This window comes from Rhinolophus sinicus, linkage group LG17 (assembly GCF_036562045.2).
Source record: "Rhinolophus sinicus isolate RSC01 linkage group LG17, ASM3656204v1, whole genome shotgun sequence".
NCBI classification, from domain to species: domain Eukaryota; kingdom Metazoa; phylum Chordata; class Mammalia; order Chiroptera; family Rhinolophidae; genus Rhinolophus; species Rhinolophus sinicus.
In genome coordinates, this window is record NC_133766.1 from 22,022,904 (window position 1) to 22,042,414 (window position 19,511).

The 19,511-nt window shown below is 49.0% G+C and overlaps 1 protein-coding gene across 6 annotated transcripts in view; it reads right to left on the reverse strand.

Annotated features, from left to right (window-relative positions):
- The window catches only part of SRGAP2 (SLIT-ROBO Rho GTPase activating protein 2), a 232,774-nt gene that overhangs the window by 10,385 nt on the left and 202,878 nt on the right, over positions 1–19,511 (reverse strand). For all 6 annotated transcript variants that reach the window (XM_019752457.2, XM_019752456.2, XM_019752460.2 and 3 more), the window contains exons 15-20: positions 18,953–19,030; positions 17,897–18,031; positions 16,093–16,198; positions 6,629–6,853; positions 2,951–3,030; positions 493–673 (exon numbers count right to left, since the gene is read on the reverse strand). In XM_019752457.2, the coding sequence (XP_019608016.2) occupies positions 493–673; positions 2,951–3,030; positions 6,629–6,853; positions 16,093–16,198; positions 17,897–18,031; positions 18,953–19,030 (805 nt within the window). The remainder of the gene's footprint in view (positions 1–492; positions 674–2,950; positions 3,031–6,628; positions 6,854–16,092; positions 16,199–17,896; positions 18,032–18,952; positions 19,031–19,511) is intronic.

The window sequence follows — 19,511 nt, forward strand, 5'->3', positions numbered from 1 at the left end:
CTTAAAGCTACATTTGTCTTAGAAAAGGAACTAACTCATCATTTTCATTTAAGTGGAAAAAAACTCCATCAGTGGCTCAACAGGTGGGGGTGGACATAGTTGTTTAAAAAAAAGGAAGAGCAGTCAAAATGTTTTCCCACCCGTATCTTTCCAGAAAGGAAATGTAAGTGGTCAAATAATAACCCCTCATTCTCACTCATCAGGCATAAGTGTGGATGAGCACTAGCTGGCAAGTGTCTAGGGACGGGTAGGGGTATGGGGGGGGGTCGGGGCTGGGTGTGGGAGGGCAGTGGAGGATTGATTTTACAGGAGAAAAGAGTGTGGAACAATTAAAAACCAATTCTCCACTGAGTCTGGGGGCTATCCAGGAACTGTGTGAACTCATGACCATGCTGGTGCCCCCTGGGGTTGGTCTCCCTCATCCTCCTATGGCTCCTGAAATAAAGCCTCTCTCCCACAGGGACCCCTAAAGGTGCAGGGGGCCCAACGTACGTGTCTTGGACCACGATGTACTGATGGGGGATGAGTCCGTCGATGCCATTGTGCCGACCTTCCCACCAGTCGTCGGAAGCCCGTTGGTAGAGCAGCAGGGACGCCCCCTTCTTAAAGGACAGCTCTCGGGCTGTGCGGCCCACGTAGTCAAACTTGGCAATGGCCTCGATAGGCTCGCACTCTGAGAGCGGGGGAAAGAAGGAAACACATGTTGTTGGGACTCAGACTCCGGAAACCGAGAGGAAAAGCCCAGTCAGCTGAACTTGCAGTGGTGGGAAGCGAACTTTATGTGAATAGGCCGTGGGTAATGTATCAGCAGGTACCTCCCGTGGAGACTGTGCCGTTATCCTGAAAGCACCTGTACACCTTTCTTGCCTTTGCTCAGACTGTTTCCCCCACCAGGAATCCCTCTCTCTCTCATCTACTTAATGAAACACATGAAATCACAACGCAAACATCACCTGCTTCCTACAGTAGCTTCTTTGGTATTTCCTGAGCTCCTTAGGCCGACCTCTGCCCTTGAACTTGCCATACTGTATTTGTAAGCATGATTATTTTTTTTATTATAAAATAAGCCCATTAATTACAGAACAGTTATCATATTTTAAATAATTTATGCTATCCATTCCCCTAGTAGAACATGAGCTTTTAGTCTCTATAAAGAGAAAAATATCTTGCCCAATTAACTTTCTAAGGAGCAAAACAGGGAAATGTATTTTGTGGGCAATATATGGAAAAACGTGCATTAAAATGATTTGAAAAATTATAAAGGGTTTGCAAATGCAATTTATTTTTACTTTTCTGTGAACTTCTATCTCCTCGTCTATAAAACAGATACCTGTGCTTTTTTCATGAAGTTACAAGGAGTGAATTAACAATAATTTTTTAAAATTAAATTTATTGGGGTAACATTGGTTAATAATATATTTCGGTGTACAACTTTATAAAATGACATCTGTGTACGCTGTGTGCACCCTACCGGAAGTCTAGCCCTTTCCGTCACCATATATTTGACCCCCTTGACCTTCTTTGCCCCCCCCCCACTCCCTTTCCCCTCTGGTAACAACCATTCTGTTGTCTCTATCTATGAGTTTGGTTTTTTGTTTGTTTGTTCAGATTAATAACAATTTGTAAAAGTGCTTAGAACAGTGCCTGGCCCATAGTAAATGCCATGTATGTGTCAGCCATTCTTCTTCTCCTCACCATTATCTTTATCTGTTCTGGCTGCAGGGAGGCATCAGAGAGCAAAAGGAAGGCCCCCAGAAACCTGGAACCTGAGGTCTAAGTCAGATATTCTGAGTAGTGAAGAGAAAGGCTACTTACAAACAAGACCATGCCTAGAGAGCCCTGGCTAGAGTCTGCTCCTGAACGGGCAGGGCTGAGATCTCACGGCACAGGTGGCAGACCAGAGACGGCCTATCTACGTATCCCAGTCTCAGTTCTGTACAGCCTCAGGCGTGGTACGTGACCTCGCTGACCTCAGCTTTCTGAATTATAAAACAGCAGCTTTAGCTGTTTCGACAGGGATGAGGAGACAGACACAAAGCCTCTAGCGTGCTGGGCACACGGGGGCTCTAACCAACCAAATAGGGACTTCTCTAGCTCACCACCCCCTCCCGTAATGTGGCAAATTATCACAAGCATCCATCTGACTTCAGGATCCAAATAAGCAGCCCTAACTTTTTCTCCTATAAAAGCTGGCTGGGGATTGTGGAATTCACAGCAAGACAGAGAACAGGGAAAGCTCTGCAGACTGTGCCATTTCGTTCTCATGCCCAGAAAATTCTGAGGCCTCTTGTCAGTTGCCCAGACTTCCAGAGCCCGAGTGATCCAGAAACGGGGTGTGGAACTGTCAGAAGGAGGGGGAAACGTGCTGCTGGCGGGACAGCCCCTAATAAATCATGGCACTGCTGAGGGGCCGCAGATGACAGCTGTGCGTTCCACCTCTTGATGCGCACCCATCAGGCCACGCCGCACGTGCACGCCTGCACTCTGGAAAGGGTCATTTTTTCCAGTCGGCAGGCGTGAAAGTGTGTGGTTTCCGTGCCCTGATTTCCACTCCCCTCTGGCTTGCTTCTGTTGGGTCCTTGGCACCCAGCTTCTCTATCCCCAGGCTTACTGATTTCCAAATGAGCTCTCCTTCACTTTGTCTCTAGCTACCTGGCAGGAGTCTGTGACAGGAACTGATGTCACACCAGTGAGGCAAGGAGCTGGGAGGTGGGGGAAGGACAGGGTTTTGGGGCAAAAGGTTGAAGGGCTGTGAAAGGTCTAGCTCTTCGCCTCTGGTCTAATCCAGGGACAGTTCTGTGTAAGACGGTGGGCAGCCTGTGTGAGAAAGGGGAAGAACTAAAGGAGGGCTCCCTGCCTGTCCTCAGGAGACTGCTGGGCAGGGAGGCCATCGGGAGCACGGATGGCCTTCACACCGGCAGCCCCACGGACCCCAAGCAGGACCTCGTACCGTCATCGCTTGTGTGGTGCTCTGTGGCCACATCCTGGGTGGAGTCTTCAGCCGAGGTAGTCTCTCCGTGAGGGCTGTCACTGCAAAAGAAGCACAAGTAACTAGGACCTCAGCGCTGGCTTCCAAAATTCTTGTCTTCTTCCTCAGAGCAAGGCCACGGAATCTATCTTATGCTCGCTATGTTCTGATTGCACACTAGAGACAAATGCTAATAATGAACTCCTGAGGTTCTCTAGTCTAATTCCTGTGACAAAAACTATTTGAGACGACTTAGAATATCTTGAGACAAAGGGAACCCCCTTTGAACTCATAAATCTTTTCGAAAATATGGAACCACTCAGCTCCTCAAGGGCTGTTTCTCTAGGTGAATTAGTTCCCGGAGGGAACATGATGGAAGAAATACACTAGGCTCTAGTATCAGCTACAACTGGATCCAAAAGCCAGCTATCACCTGGTCGCTGTGTGATCCTGAGCAAGTTAATCTCTTTAAGCCTTAGCTACCAAATCTGTAAACTGAGGATAATGGTCCGCATACCTCACAGAATTGTGTGAGGATTCAATGAAATAAGAGGGGGTGATTAATAAGCATAGTTCCTTTCCTTCTTTCTCATTTGTCTTGATGTCTCTATGCTGCTTTGTGATTTAGTCTGTGTGCTTGTGAGAAAGTGGGAGGTGAGTCCTAGAAATGGGGGTGGGGGAGGTGAAACAAGAGCAGGGGAAGAAGAGTCTGCTGTGGGCGAGACTCTGCAAGAGGACAGGGGATGGAAGCCGGGTCAAATTCCTGAACAAACTAATGGAGACTAAAGTCATCCAGGGTTGGGCATCGAGAATGACCAGGGCACTTAGTAGGTAAGTGGTTTCGCCTCCTGACCTCCTGGCTTGTGGACTTCAGAGCGCATGGCGATGCGTGGGCACCAGGGAGTTCTTACTTTCTGAAAGGTAGGAAAAACCAAACAAACCCTGTTCATTTCTGAAGGTTTCCCTCTGGCAGTGGCTAGTAACGAATGAGCCTTTCCCGGTACTTCTATGCACCATCACCCTCTCATCCCACCACCAGCCTCGGGTTTCTACCTTTGAGCCTATAGCCTCTCCCTTCTCATGGGATGGGTCCTTCAGTCCCTCAAAGTCCCTCAAAGACCAGGGGACCACTTCAGAACTCACCCCATGTGCAGCAAGTCCATTTCAAGGAGGTTCTTAGACTCCAGAGAACATTCTGGGAAGATGTTAACAGGGATTCTTCTTTGTCAAAAAAGGTGGGCATGATTTCTCTGTTTTCTAGGCCTAAACACCCTCTGATGTATTTGGGGACATTCTGGAAACCCTCAGAGCCTCAGGGGTGCATAGGGCAAAGGCTCACGTTCCCCCAGGGCTCCCAGCCCATCTATGTGGCCATCCACTAAGGGCTGGTTCTCAAACTTCAGGGAGGCCAGCGTGGCTTGTTCAAATCAGACTGCCTCGCTCCCCAGAGCTTCTGATTCACTAGGTCTGTCTGCATTTCCAACCAGTCCTACGTGACACTGGAGCTGTTGGTCCGGGGACCCCACTTTGAAAATCACCGCTCTTATGTAAAAGCAAGATGATGCTTTTCAAAGGTCCCCTCTAATCTTAAAATCCTACGCTTCTCTCACTCCACACCCACACTGCAGCGACCCCTAGGCCCACCAACTCCTGCCGTCTCAGAGGAGGCCTAGCATGCCACCTGGCCGGCATTCCTAGAAAACCTGTTCCAGTCTCAAGACTGCTAAGCGTGGTGAAATGAGACTGGCCTCTCCTCTCACAGCTGCAGAGAGGCCGAGTGGCCCGGTGCTCCCTCTTCCTGGCTGTTCTGGTCTCCTGGCCATTCTCCAAGATTCTGGGGCTCTAGCACCCCTTTTGCCACTCCTCCTTCACCTCCTCCATCGATCTTAGCTCACTGCACTGGCACTTCTCTCTCTTCCCAAAGAAGAGGAGAGGCTCGGAGCCTTCTCAGTGGGTATGAATCCAGAGGTCAGACGGTCCCTCTAACCCCAAAGTCATTTACTCTTGACCCTCGGGTGCTTCTGGCCTGAGGCCCGGGCCTCCCACCCAGTCTGTGGTAGTTACATCCCTGACTCATCTTGTGGTTTTTCCAGAGGCTGCTAATAAATGTCGGGTGTACAACAAACAACAAGGGGCAGAGGAGAGCACCTTGGAGAGAACTGGAGGAAGCTGCCCTCCGGTTCACGCTCCCGGAGACACCCCGCCCCCACCCCTCCTGGGGCTGTGGGGAGCTCTGTGGCCTGGGATCAGTCCAGAGCTGGCAGCGGTTTGATATTTGAGAAGTGAGGGCAGACTTTAGAGGGAAGGTAACGCAGGAATTGGGAACACTGTTCCACAGCTTTTCAACACGCATACGAGGGGGAAACCAACTCTCTAAGTCACACGCACAAAACAGCTCCCTAGAGCCGCCCAGCCAGCAGGCCGAGACCGAACAACCTCCCAGGTCCCCACCAACCATCTGTCAGGGACAAAAAGCTTTCTCTCCAAGCTGGCAAGCCTAGGTTTCCCCAGTTCTGACCCAGATGCTGGGATCTGCGGGACAGTGGAGAAGACTGGACCCAGGGATGTCAGGGATAGTTTGATGTTCACAGACACAGCCTTCACTCCTTGGGCAGGATGCTCCTTCTGTGGGGACCAGGAAGAAGCGTGGACTGAGTGGCCTCTAATTAAGTAAACAACTCCCCTGTCCTCCCTACCTCAGTTGATAGCAATGGGACTGGCTGAATTGGTTCCAGATGTTGAATTCAGATGGAATCTGATTTGGACTATGCTTTCAGCCCAGGCTGAAACTTTATTTAGGGGAAGCAGGGAGAGGGCAGAGGAGAAGGTAAGACATGTTAAGGAATAAAAGACAGAGGCAACTGTCTTGTGTTTAGTGGGAAAATGACATTGTATGTGGTACCCTGGGGGCACTGTAGGGTAGTGAACAGTGTCCTGTCCTAAAAGAGAAGCCCAGGGTTGGAATCCCCACCATTGGGGTGGCCTGAAAGATTGTCACCGGGCTCTCTGCGTTGCAGTGACTGACTGTGTCTGTAAAATGGAAGTAGTGATTCGTTATTTGCTGGCGGAAGGGTCTGTGTGCCTTAGGATCCTGTCATATCTCTGCTCCCAGGCTAGGGCATGACAAACCTCACATCACAGAATTCAATCCCACTTTGTGGTAGAACTGCGCCAACATGCCGAACACGGAGCTTATCCCTCTTTCTCTTCACGGATTTCTGAAGTCACTCTAAATGATCATCTTACAAACCCCAGTCAGGAAATGATGCCTCATATCTAAACTCTTCCCAATAAGCAATTCTCCAGGAACCAGGGTTGTTTTCCTCACAACGCACAGCATAGAGTCGGAGCCTGAGAGACACTCGTGAGTGATGAACGGCAGTTCTACGTACAGCTTTCTAAAATTTCCTTTCCTGGAGATTAATATTACTATTATTGTTGCTGTTATCTTTCAGAATGTTCCCTCACCACTCAGAACTCATAAAGAAAGGGAGGTGGCATGAAGTGGCACACACTCTGTAGGTCAGGTGGGGCCCTGCCTACACTGTCCCCAGATCCTGGCAACTTGAAGCACCTGGGAGTGGGAGAATCTAGGTGCTGCCCTCTGGCCCCACTGGGTGAGCTGGGGACGCCCTCCCCTCCTCCAGCCGAGTCCCCTACCAGTAATCCTCTGTGCTTCCTCCTCGGCTGTAGACCGGGCCCTCCAGCTCCCTGGAGTTTGGGAAGATGTTCTCATGCTGGATGATGATGGTTTTGATCAGCTCGTTCACGTGGGCTTGGCAGGACACCTGGTCATGGCCCTCGGGCACTGACATCAGCGAGGGCCCGAAGCAGATGGCGAGGTTGTAGGGGTCCATCATGTTCTCTTCACTGAACTGTGATAAGCTGAGAAGGGAAAGGGGACAAGCTGGCAGGCACTCGCATGAGTGCCCAGAACACAATCAGAGGAGGCACAGCCAAGAGCAAGAACAGAAGTTCCACAAATTGCCACCTGCTCTTCTGGGCATCAGAGCCCTTCTAGAAAGTTGGCGCAGGGAGAAGAGAATGACCACCAGGATGGTCACTCAGGAGACAAGGAAAGGCAGAGAAGTGCCTCCATGAAGGTCTTGCCTACTTCTCTCTCTCCAGCTCTGCTGAAATCCTACTGGCCACCCCATTACCACCCCCACCCCAGGCCTCAGCCACCAACCCCACCCTGCCTTGAGAACACACCACTCTGCAGTCACATACAGCTCCCACGCACTAGGCTGACAGAGCAGACGGGGACCCTCAGGCTGCCTTGGTAATAACAGGGTTAGAAGACACAGGCATTGTGCAGCGGGCACCTTCTTGCCTAGCAAAATCATCAAATTATTAGGGATATTCCAGTCTGAGCTCTATCTAGCCTTATATAAAAAATAGGCAACCGATTAGCTTTTGTATTCCATCAAGCCGGTGAATTTCTTTCTGGAATAGCTAATGCAATTGTTTTTCATTTTCATAATGTCCTTCTCTATTATTACATTCAGGATTTATTCTGAAAAAGGTCAGCATGCTATTCAGCTTCTGCTCAGGCTTTCCCTGAATGCGGTCTGACTTTATCACCGGGTATTTATTTATTCTGGGAACTCCCTCTTTTCAGCCAGCAACTGCTCCAGCCACACCTCCAACCTCGGGCCTTCAGTGAAACACTGCGCCCGACGAGCCCTCACTGGTCTTTATCTGTCCAGGCACTGAAGGCTGGGCCAGCTCTGGACACACCCGCTCCCACCCCATGCCACCCCCAGGCTGCAGAACTGTGAGCTCTGCTAAGGAGTTCTGCTTCCCTCAGGGGCATCAGCAGGAAGTCTCCAGCACCTGATTCTGCCAGAGCCTGAGAAGGTGTCAAAACCTTCTGTGCTGAACCAGAGGCCTGAGACTCGAGTAGCTGTTCTTCAGAATTGGGCAGAGTTTATTTCTAATGTATCCCACATCCAGATCCAAATCCAAATTACCAAGCTGGTCTCTAACTCAATGGTTCTCTCCTCAATGAAGATTCCGGTATGTGCCCCACGTCCCTAAGAGACTCCCTGCAGAACATGGGGAATGGTACAGTGGATGCGAACAACTGCCGGGGGAGAACTGGCAGGATTCAGAATCACTGTTCTCTAGGACCTCGTCAGATGCGGGAGGCCGGCAATGGGTGAGGTTATCAGCAATCCAGTGGCTGGACTGCTTCACAAGAGGTCATCAAAATTGAATTTTATAATCCTCCCTCCCCTGGCTCCTGAGTTAAAACAGAGCAGAGATTCAGAAAAGGCTGGGAGAGGTTTCCAAGTCTATTTGGTCAAATAAAAACTGGGGAGAGACTGGACATTACCTGGGTAACCTCAGCAGGGACAACAGAGGCATGAGGCACCACAGGCTGAAGTTGTAGCTAATCCCAGGCCGGCCGGTTCCCGGAGTCATGGGGACACGGAGGAGGGAGACCCTGTTCCTACAGTGTGGTCTGACAACATTTTGGTAACATGGAAGGAAACCGGTAGTTACTAGGAAGTCTGGTGGTCAAAGGGAAACAAACTCTAGCCCTGAGAGTCTCCATCAAAGCTCTGTGAGAGGAGAGTCCTTGCAGAGCCTTCCAAGACAAAGACTGTTTGAGTCAGAGGTGGCTGCAATGACTGGGGGTTTGAGGGGGACACAGCTTTGTGAACTGAGGTCTCACAGGTCCAGGTCCATTTCTTACTCCCATTAAAATAAACACCAAGATCCTTTCATCTCTTCCAATCTATAGTGGGAAAACCTAAGTTTAGGAGCTAAAGCCATGGTTCTTAACTCTTTGGAGGATATAGGCTCCTACAAGAATTTGACCAAAACTAGGGGTTCTTGCCCCAGAAAAATTCATATGTGTACATACAAATGCACACGATTTTGTATATGATGGTGCTACTAATCATTGAAGACACCAAAGGCTGTACCTAGTATAAGACAGACCTGCAACACTGGGCTTTTATTTTTAAGGAAATACTGAAATGAATAACACACGGTAACAGTTTCCTCTGCAAAAAAATGTTGGTGTCAACTGATATACATGCATCTTCTCTAAAAGCTGTACTGTATTTCTATAATTTCAATCTATAACATTACGAATCCTCCCGATTGATTTGAACGCATCATCTTTTGTGCATCTTAAAAAGGTTTGGAGTCGTGGCTGGGAACAGGCTTTGGGGGGGCAGGAATGAGAAAAATCAGGATTGGTGTGGGAAGCTTGTTTTTTATCACGCACTTTTTTGGACTTTTTCTCTTTAATGATACACATCTGCCTCTTTGATTAAATTTAAAAAGAAAAAACAAAATATCCCAGAATTTTAGGCTCAAACAGTCCTGCTTTTGAGTCCTGGCTCTGCTGTTTGCCAGTTCCTTGGCTTTGTCTAGTCCCCTGGTTTATTCATTGTAAGCTAAGGGCCATTTTGTGCCTCCTCCATGGGGGATTGTGAAGATTAAATGAGGTGATGTATGCAAAGCATCGAGCACAGGGGCTGGCACAGACGTGGTGTTCAGTAAGCATTTTCTGTAATTATAATACCCTGACTGCTTCTTGACATAGGACCCTTGACTCTAGTCAGGGAACAGAAAGCTGGGCTGCCGACATTTGGCATATTGACTTACAGGAGTCTACCCTCTTTCTCCTGACCGCATTCTCTAACAAGCGGAGGGCTCTAGATCCCAAAATCAAACCGTTAAATCGTCAGGGAGAACAATGAGCTTTGGACAGACTGTTTTAAATACGTGACATTTCACTTAAGAAGTTCAGCTTCGCAGGCCTCAGGGGTTTGATTTGGCAACAATCAACAGACTGTGGGTAAGAGGTTATGCAGAAGGTTTGATTTTTAGGTTTGAAAGGGATGAAGAGAAACTGTATGGTTCGTCACAGCCCCAGGCAAATCGTGGGGCTGAGAATCCATCAGGCCTTTAAAGGCTTTCACAATCCGAGACACCACAACTTCCCTCTATAAATCCATGACTTACCAGCCTTCCCCAGGCTTCTCCAAAAGGCTCGGGAAGAGACAAGAATTGAAAGGTAATTCTGGGCGATTCTTTCGGATGGTCCTTCAAAAGCATTCCCTCACTCCCCTGGCCTGTAACACCTTCCTCCTTCCTCTGTGATCCCCAACTTATTAACCGACTTGCCTCTGTTCTCTTATGTTCTATCTTCCTTCCTAAGCAGCGGATTCCATTCTTTCTCACCTCCTCAAGAATATCACTCCAGCAATTGTCCTGGATCTTTTTCATCATCAGTTTTTCTTCTCTAGAGGTCATTCCCACCAGCAAACAAACATATAGTCTTACTGCCCATCTTAAAAAAGATGCTCTCTTAACCCCATATCCACACCAGATTATGATTCCATTTCTCTCCTCTGTAATACAATTCTTTGACAGTTAGTTGTCTATACCAGTTGTCTCTATTCGCTGACTCTTCTCCACCCCTTCTGTTATAGACTGAATTGTGTTCCCTGCCAATTCATGTTGAAGCCCTAACTCCCAACACGACTGTATTTGGAGATAGGACCTTGAGGAGATAATTAAGGTTAAATGAGCTCATAGGGTGAGACCCAAATCCAACAGGACTGGTGTCCTTATAAGAAAGGGAAAAAACACCAGAGTCCTCTCCCACAGTGTGGCACACAGGAAAGGGCATGTGAGGACGCAGTGAGAAAATGGCCGTTCTAAGCCAAGGAGCGAGGTCTCACTAGGAACCGACCCTGCTGGAACCTTGATCTTGGACTTCCAGACTCCAGAACTACGAGAAAATAAATGTCTAGTATCTAAGCCCCCCAGTCTGTGATACTTGTTATGGCGGCCCTAGCGGACTCCTACACCTTCTCCCTTCCCTTCTCCCTCTCTTTATTGTAGTAAAATACACGTAACATAAAATTTACCATTTTAACTATTTTAAAGTATACAATTCAGTGATATTTAGCATATTCACATTATGATGCAACCGTCACCACGGTCTAGTTCCACAACATCTTTATCAGCCCAAAGGAAACCCTTTACCCATTAAGCAGTTACTCCTCATTCTCCATTTCCCCCAGCCCCTGGCTACATGAATCAGCTTCCTGTCTCTATGGATTTGACTAGTCTGGACAGTTCATATAAATGGAATCGCACTATACGTGGTCTCTGTGTCTGGCTTCTTTCACTCAGCACAGTATTTTCAAGGTTCATCCATGTTGTAGCACGTGTCAGAACCGCATCCCTGTTGACGGCCGGATACTACCCCACTGTGTGGACCGACCACATTTTGTTCATCCATCATCAGCACCCCTTCTCCCTTGAACTGACACCAACAGGATTCTGCCTCTTCTATTCCACCAAGTCCACGCTTTTCACGGTCACCAATGATATCCATGCTGCTAAACCATTTTTCAGCCATTTTCTTAGTTGACTTGTCGGCACATTTAATTCAGTTATTACACCCTCCTTGAAACATTTTCTCTCTGTGGCGTCTGGGATTCTGTGCTCTCAGTTCTCCTCCTACATCACCGCCCACTGCCCCCTGCTCAGTGAGGTGCCCCTGACCACTGAATATTAAAGAGCAAACCCTCACTCCCACCCCTGGCACTCTCCAGTCCCCTTACCGGCTTTACTTTTTCTCTACAGTCCTTAGCCTCTGCCATAGGATAGGTGTGCTTGTTAGTTTTGTCTGTCTCCCCCCCAACGGAAGGTAAGCTCTATGCGGGCAGAGACCTTGACTGTGGGCACTCTTACATAGTCAGCAACTAAAACAGGGCCTGGTACCCAGGAGATGCTTAATAAATATGTGTGAAGTGAATAAGTGAATAAGTACATGAGCATCTCCAAGAAAATCCAGTCATAATCCTGCTTGTCCATCTCATACAGAAGCCAAAACACTCCTTGTAAATGTCAGGCCTGACAATCTTTCCAAGCCAGGAGGCACCTGAGATTGTTTAGAGGCAATCTCAGCTGTTCTGGAGAGCAGCTGGGGCAGCCTTAACCCCAGAGAAGTACCACTGGTTTACCCTCTTAGATTGCGGAGCAATGTCTGAGGACCGAAGGCAGTGCTTCTAAGATTCACACGTGCACATGACTCACCAGGGCACCTTGTTAAAATACAGCTTCTGACTCATAGCAGGGGAGGGGCTGAGATTCTGCATTTCTAACAATCTCTCAAATGATGCTGCTGCTGCTGTTCTGTGGACCTCACTTGATTTTCAAAAGACTAGAAGGTGACATCTGACGTCTAAAGAAAGCAGGTTTCAAAAGGCATGCAGCACAGTCAGCTGCAGTGAGAAGGAATTGCCCACCCTTTGTTGGGGGGCTAAAACTTGCTTGGTAGTATAGATGCTGCAGTAGGCAGCCTGTAAAATGAACCCCAGGGCTCCTGTCTACTGGCATTTACACGCTGTGTAATTATATCCCTTTGAATATGTGCTAAATTTAGTGCTTACTTCTAGTGAATGGAACATGGCAGAAGTGATGGGATGTCACTGCTGAGATTAGGTTATAAGACAGTGGCTTCTGTCTGGGGGCTCTCTCACTCACGTGCTCTGAGAAAAGCCAGCTGCCATGTTGTGAGCAGCTCTATGGTTGTGAACTGGGGGAGGCCTCCGGCCAGAAGTTAGCCAGGAACTCAGTCCAACAACCTGTGAGGAACTAACACCTGCCAACGCCACGTAAGTGAGCTTGTAAGTGGACCCCGTCCCACCCAGTCAGACCCCCGCCCTGCCCTAACACCCTTGCTGCATCCTCATGAGACCCTGAGCCAGAGGCCCCTGGCTAAGCTACCCCTGGATTCCTGACCCACAAAAGCTGTGACATAACAATAAATGCTTATCGTTTTCAGTTGCTAAGTTTTAGGGTAATTTGTTACAGCAATAGATAATTAATGCAAATGCTAAGAAAGGATGATTGGCAAGGCCTGCTGGGGAGGGATGGAGCCAGGGTTCATGCAGTGGACTGGGCACTCTGAAGGATACTCGTTATATGTACACCAGGGGTGGCAAGAAATGTACACAAGCGGACACTTTGTCAGCGTTGCTCAAGCAGTAGCTCGCCATCATCAGAAGTATCTGGACGCTGACGGTAACCACTCTGAGCACCTCTTACAATTGCAGAAGTCAAATATGAGCCAGGAGTGCAGTTTCCAGGCTCTCTGCCTCACACTAAAAAGTACTGGCTCAGGTAGTAAATGGCCATCAACTGTGATTGCATGGCCATCAGCTGTGGCTAGTTGGCCGTCAGCTGTAACCAGTGAGCCATTGGCCACTAATATAACTGCCATGGCTACGCTAGCAGCAAATGGGGGCTAGCAAGAAGATGGTGGCTGAGCCTGCAAGCAGCGCAGTGAGGGTTGCAGATCGTGTGGCTCCTGTTTCCTGTTTCTCCAACCCAGCCGCCAGCGAGACTATAGTGGTATGACTCCCCCATCTATGGCTCCGTGGGGTTCCTTTTTGGCCTCACCATATCCTGCGTTCTTATGTGGGGAGTGGGAGCAGAGACCCCGCATGACACCCTGCATGACAAATGGCACAGTGAGCAGGGTCTCCTGCACGACATCAAACCTGACTTGTATTCATCTTTTGTTATCAGTACACATTGAGTATTACAATTTTAATACAGTCTTCCTTTCTTAAAATGTGTATACACTTTTTTTGTCACCCTCTGAGTGTGTGTGTGTATCTCATAGTTATACAATCCAAGAAAAAGACTATAGCCTGGAATAAAGTACATACACACACACCCAGGAGCCAGAGCAACAAGAAGGGTCGGGGAGGTCTGGGGCAGGCGCCACCTGCCAAGTATCCACACCTGTCGGTAAGTGCACACTCATCTCCTGCTATCTTCCCACGGAGCTGGGCTTCTGTACTGTGCCCTGCATTCCATTCATTTTAGGAAACACTGTATCTTTTCAATGAAATACTTCCATAAGGAAATTAGTCTTAGTTTAATCAGAAGAAAAAATAAACCAAACAAAGCAATCCTTTGAATTGGTGCAATTCCCAAGTTTCCTTCGGAAATGGCCACCATCCTCAGAGCTACGTGATGCTTACTCTATTGTTTCCCCCGCTCCTGCAAGCTCCCCTACACCACCCTTTCAGCAGGAAGAAAATGTGGGGAAGGGAATGAGGCCATTGTGGTCACACAGTCACCCCAGAACCTGCCTGCTCCCCACCTGTTCACCTACCACTGTCATGCTCCTTGCTCTGGGGAGCAGACGGGGCTTACTTTGGTATCAGTCAGTGAGGGGAGACAAGGGTGGTGGTGGCCCTAACTCCGCCAGCCTGAACCAAGCAGCATGTGAACCCCTGTGTGAGTCATGGGGGGCTCTGAACCCGAACGCAGTGGTGGTGCTCAGTCCGGGCTTGGCTGAGGGCATTGCCAGGTGGGGGAGGCAGGCCAGGACCCTCGGGCATCTGCAGGGCCAGCAGCAGGGCTAAAGGATGGTGTGGGTGCCCCAGAAACGTCTCAGGCTGGGCCACTAACCCAGATGCTTAGAGAGCCAGGCGGACCACGAACTTGTAAGTGAGCCAAGGCTCATGAGAGGGTCTCTAAACTCGTATTCCTTTGAAGCAGAGCCCACCCAACTAGGAAGACTTCATTTTCACAAAGAAATATGTGCTTAAAAACCTCAAGCTTCTCGGTGGTCTAATTTTTGTTTTCTCTCTTTTGATAGATTCCTGGATCTAGATAAACATTTCTCCACTTTATATAAAACCTGGGTATTGGGGAGTGTTGGGGAGGGCTGGGGGCTGGGGGGAGCTGGGGAGCGCCTGCCTCACCAGACAGCAATCCTTACTCCACAGGGAACTGCTGCCGTGTGGAATGCAGGTCTCCTATTGCCAGATCTAACAATGTTTTCAAGAGAAGCTAGAAATCTAGATACTTTTAAGTGCCATCCCTCGATATTTAAACGTTTCAATATTTTCAAGACAAAGGAAACACATCTGTGGGCCTTATCTGGTCCCCAAGGTTGCCCACTTACAACCTTTGGTCCTGGTGGTTCAGGGAGATGCTGCAGTGAAAGCAACATGATAGGTGCCTAAGAGAAGAAGCACCACAGGTCTTTGCTTGTTGCCTTTTCTGCTGTGTGGGGAGCCCAATACCTGCCCTGGGCAAGGACACATGGTTTGGATGGGATGCTCCATCCACGCCCAGGGCCCCTCAGACCCCTCTTTCAGCTACACTGACTCCCTGGTAATTAGCTAAATACCACCGACATGCGATGACTCCTTGCTGGTACCTCCACTCCAGGACTCTCCCGAGCACCAAATTCCTACATTCAGTGGCCTCCTTAGAACCTCCCCTTGGAGGTCTAACAGGTACCTCCACTTAACATGCCCACACTGGCACCTGGTCTTAATTCCTTCCTTCACACCCGGTCTTCCCCAGCTCCACAAATGGCATCAGGACTTCCCAGCTGCTCAGGCTAAACATTTAGAATTCCTCTCTTTCTTCACACTCTACCCATCAGGAAGTGCTGTCACTGCCATGTGCAAACCCTGAGCCCTCCTCTCCACCCTCCCTCATCATCGCCCCCGTCTAAGCCACCATCACTCTGGCCAAGACCCTACAATAACCTCTGAAGGGTCTCCCTGCTTCTCTTCATGGCTCCCCCTCCCACTGTAACAAAGCAGTCAGCAGGTTTTTAAAAAACACAGATCAGATCACAACACTCCTGCCTAAAACCTTCCAGTGGCTTCCCAAATCCGAACCCATTAAAACCATGACTGCGAGGGCTTGACGGTCTTGACCGTCCCTGTGGCTCCTTCCTTCATTTCACTTGGGCTGCTGCTCGTACCATGGCTCTTCAGAAAGGCCTCTGCTGACCCCCCCTTCTAGAGTGGCTCTCCCTTTCACTCCTGCCCATTCAGACCCTGCCCTCTATCCCTTAACTTACCTTTCTTTACTTTTCTTCTAAGCACTTATGACATCTCTGTTATTGTCAGTCTCCTCCCCTGGAATGTGAGCTAAATGGTATCAGGGCTGTCGTCTCTTATTTCACAACGCATTCTTACAGGCTACATCTATGCCCAGCACACAGTAGGTATTTGTTGGGCTGAACGAATTAACCTAGATTTATATATAAACTTCCAGTGGCCGGAGCCAAGGCCTGACCCAGTTTGCTCACTGGGAAGTCTACTCACTGATTGAGGAAGGCAAAGAGGTATCTCATGATGATCAGAGTGGTTTTGGGCAGGACCAGGATGACTTTCCGGATGTGCAGAGCTCTCTCCTGCAGGTTGTCCATGGCTGAAAGAAGAAGGCCTTGCGTTATCCTTCACTGGGACTGAGACCCCAGGGAGTAATGGGAAGAGGCCCTTACTAGCGGCAGGTGGAACAGAGAGTGGCCCGGTCAAGTCCACGCAGCACTGTACACTGTGTAAGGAGTTTCATCCCCTGGCTCCTTGGGCTGGGGTACATGCTGGCTCCAGACACTTACCAATGCAGGACTTAAGGTATATGCTCCTGGGGCACAGAAGGGGCCGGAGATGTTCCTCAAGCATCCACTACCCTCTTAAGATAACCACAGACAAAGAACTGTCCATCAGTCTGCTGTGACTGTCGACACCCAGCCTTGGAAGGTCTGCGTGTGGGGAGGGGGAAAGGGTGGGCAGGTCCAGTCCTGCCTGTGCTACACATGTAATACCACATCCTCTGGACAAGTCTGGCTTATCTTCCCCTCTCCCTTATCTGCACCGCGGATTAGGAGAACCTGGCTGCCCCTGTGTAAGTGGTGACATCTGGGAGAACAACAGAGAAGTTTCCTGATTTGTAGACTATGAACAGATTCATTATAGGTGTGGCCCTAGGTTGGTGGCCTCCAGCATGGCCAGTCTCCCTACTTGCACAGTGTGCCATGTGGATATCATGAGCACCTTATGTAAAAAAGAAACGGGAAGCAGTAGATGAGAAGCACATCTCAAGGGGAGAACTGGGCAGCCAAGGTATCTCATACTGTCTTGGTAGCCCCACTCCACGTAAGGTGCTCTACCGAGGCCCAGCCTTAGAAAAAGACATAAAGACAAACTCATTTCCACTAGACACCCACAGATAGTGGGTCAACAAATAAAACAAGAGAGTTTGCTGAATGCTCTGGGGCCTTTCTCTCTCAGAGTAAGAGGGCAGGTGCTGAGTCAAACTGGAAACTCGGTGGGCAGACCCTGGTTGACCTGTGAAGAAGGATCTTTTCTACATTTCGAAGGGACTGCCTTCTCCACCCTCAGGAGTCACCATTCCAATGGGGTCTGTTTCTAGGATGACCTGGTATTAATCCAAGTTGCCATGGATTGTTTTCCATGGAAAACAAATGAGAGGATATTTCAGTACAATGAGTTAAACTAAATGGCCAGGAATAGCTTTTTAAGCCCCAAATTAGAGTAAGAGGCAGAGAACCTCTAAGGAGGATAAAATAGAGACTTTATCACTCTCCGGGAAAATTTAATATTGCTCCTTTTAAATGTGCAGAGGGCTTTTATTCCTAGAAGAACATATATTAACACATCTAGCAGGTAAACCATGCCATGTTTGAAGCAAAATGCAGGAAATATTTGCAATACCTATGCTTTCTCTCTTTGCCTCATGAAAAGCACAAGCACTAATGTATAAGCTTCCAATAACTGAAGAGGACTACGTCTTATATATGAATATAAATGCATTTTACTGAAGAAAGATAAAGCCCAGCGAAGCAAAGGCGTTTAAGGCGAATCAGAAAGAAAAAAAGCCAGGCATTCTGCCTTGTGGTCCTAGACGCTCACTGAAATGTCATTTTTCCTCCTCTCCCACCCGGGGGTGAAGGAGTGTGGATGAGGAGAAACTTCAGTGAGGAAAAGGAAAACAGCAAAACATTACTGAGAAGCTTTTGAGAAGAAAAGACCCTCTGGGAATTTCTTATCTGTTGCTATGGGGCGCCCTGGCCCAGAAGCCACCGGAGACCAGGAACGCACTTACTGACGCAGGCCATCAGGTCGTGGAAGACGTCCTTGGGGAAGAGAGGGTGTTCCAGGCCCCGGAAGTACAGCTTCAGGACGCCAGCTATGGAGTCCATGTCATGGTCATTCTGGTCCCCAGCCAGGGGGTCCTCTCCTGAGGATAAACAGCCCCCGAAAAGGAGAGAGAGAGTGAGAGGTAAAACACATAGGATGAAACAGAGGCGGTGAGAAGGGGTGAGCTATACAGGAGCTAATCGCAGCCCATCAGTGTTCTGCACAGCCTGGTGGCCCTGAGGGCAGGCCGGGGACTAGATACAGCAGACTGCTGGGGCTCAGGGGCCCAGGGCCAGACGAGGGGCATGAGTGGCCATTCGCATCAATTCGAGGTGCCAGACTAGCTCAGAGACATTCCCTGTGGGCCGCGGATGGGACACAGCAACTGCCTCTCTCACAAGAATCATGAAACCAGGCTGGGACTGAGCTCCTGGAGCAGGAAAATGAGGCCAGGGAAGCCAGCCCCTCTGTCTCGCTCTCCCTCTTCCTGGCCTGCAACAAAGGACACCTACTTACGGGGGAACAATCATGCAGGCGCTCCCTATGGAAACTTTCGTATTAGATGTAATTAGATTTAATGATAGGACCAACCTCAAATTGAAACTATATATATCCATTACAGTGACGGAAATTGCCAAAGCTTGCCCATTACCTTAATAGCCCACAAGATAATAAATGGGCTACAATGAACAGGCGCATTAGCCTGGATATTAACTGCCACCAAGGGTTCCGGATGAAGCCATAAACCACCCAGAAACCACAGTGAACTTCTCTGAGTTTTGGCAGATCATCCACAGGAGAGGCAGGATGAGTGGGGCTGAGGAGGAGGCGGCTGACATAGGTAGGCAGTGGCCTCTCCCTGCATATCCAGCGGGAAATGTCTACAAGAGAGCAGGTGCAGGGCTGAAGAGGAAGGCAAGCTGGCCTGTAACCTCTGGGCACCTCTCTAGGGAGAAAGGGTGGAGCCAATATCCCAGGGGCTGGCAGACACTTGGTCTTATCTTCCAGGCTGTTTCCTCACCTCTCTCAAAGGCGTTTTTGATGTCATTCACTTCCACCTGGGATCCCGACACCCGGAAAATTCCTTCATGCTGTAGTCCTAGAAAATTAGGGAAAAGTGATCAAGGAGAAGAAGAAAAGCAAATTCACAAGCACAGCTCCAAGTTTAGTTTAATGTCTATCCTGTCAGCCAGTGTCTATTTAAGTACCCCTTCTCTCTTCTTCAGGCCCAAGGAGGAAACATGTACAAGGATGTTGGAAAAGTCACTGGAATGGACAGGAGGCATTAGCCTAAAGAGAGTACTGAGTCAGACTTAAGGGAAGAGGTATCTACGACCGGCTCCATTTCTGACTCCCGGGGAGGCTATAGGCAGTTTCCTTCCCCAGTCGTTGCCTCTCTGTTCCCATTTGCAAAGTGGGACAGTGACCTCTGGCACCTTATCACTCAGGATCAGGAATGGGAGCCTTAGGCACAGCAGACAGGCCATTAGATACCATCAGAAGAGTTTCACAAGGTCTGAGATTCTAATTATTGCTTTAGCTGTTCTGACACTGTTCAGCTGTTCTAGAGCACCATGCTT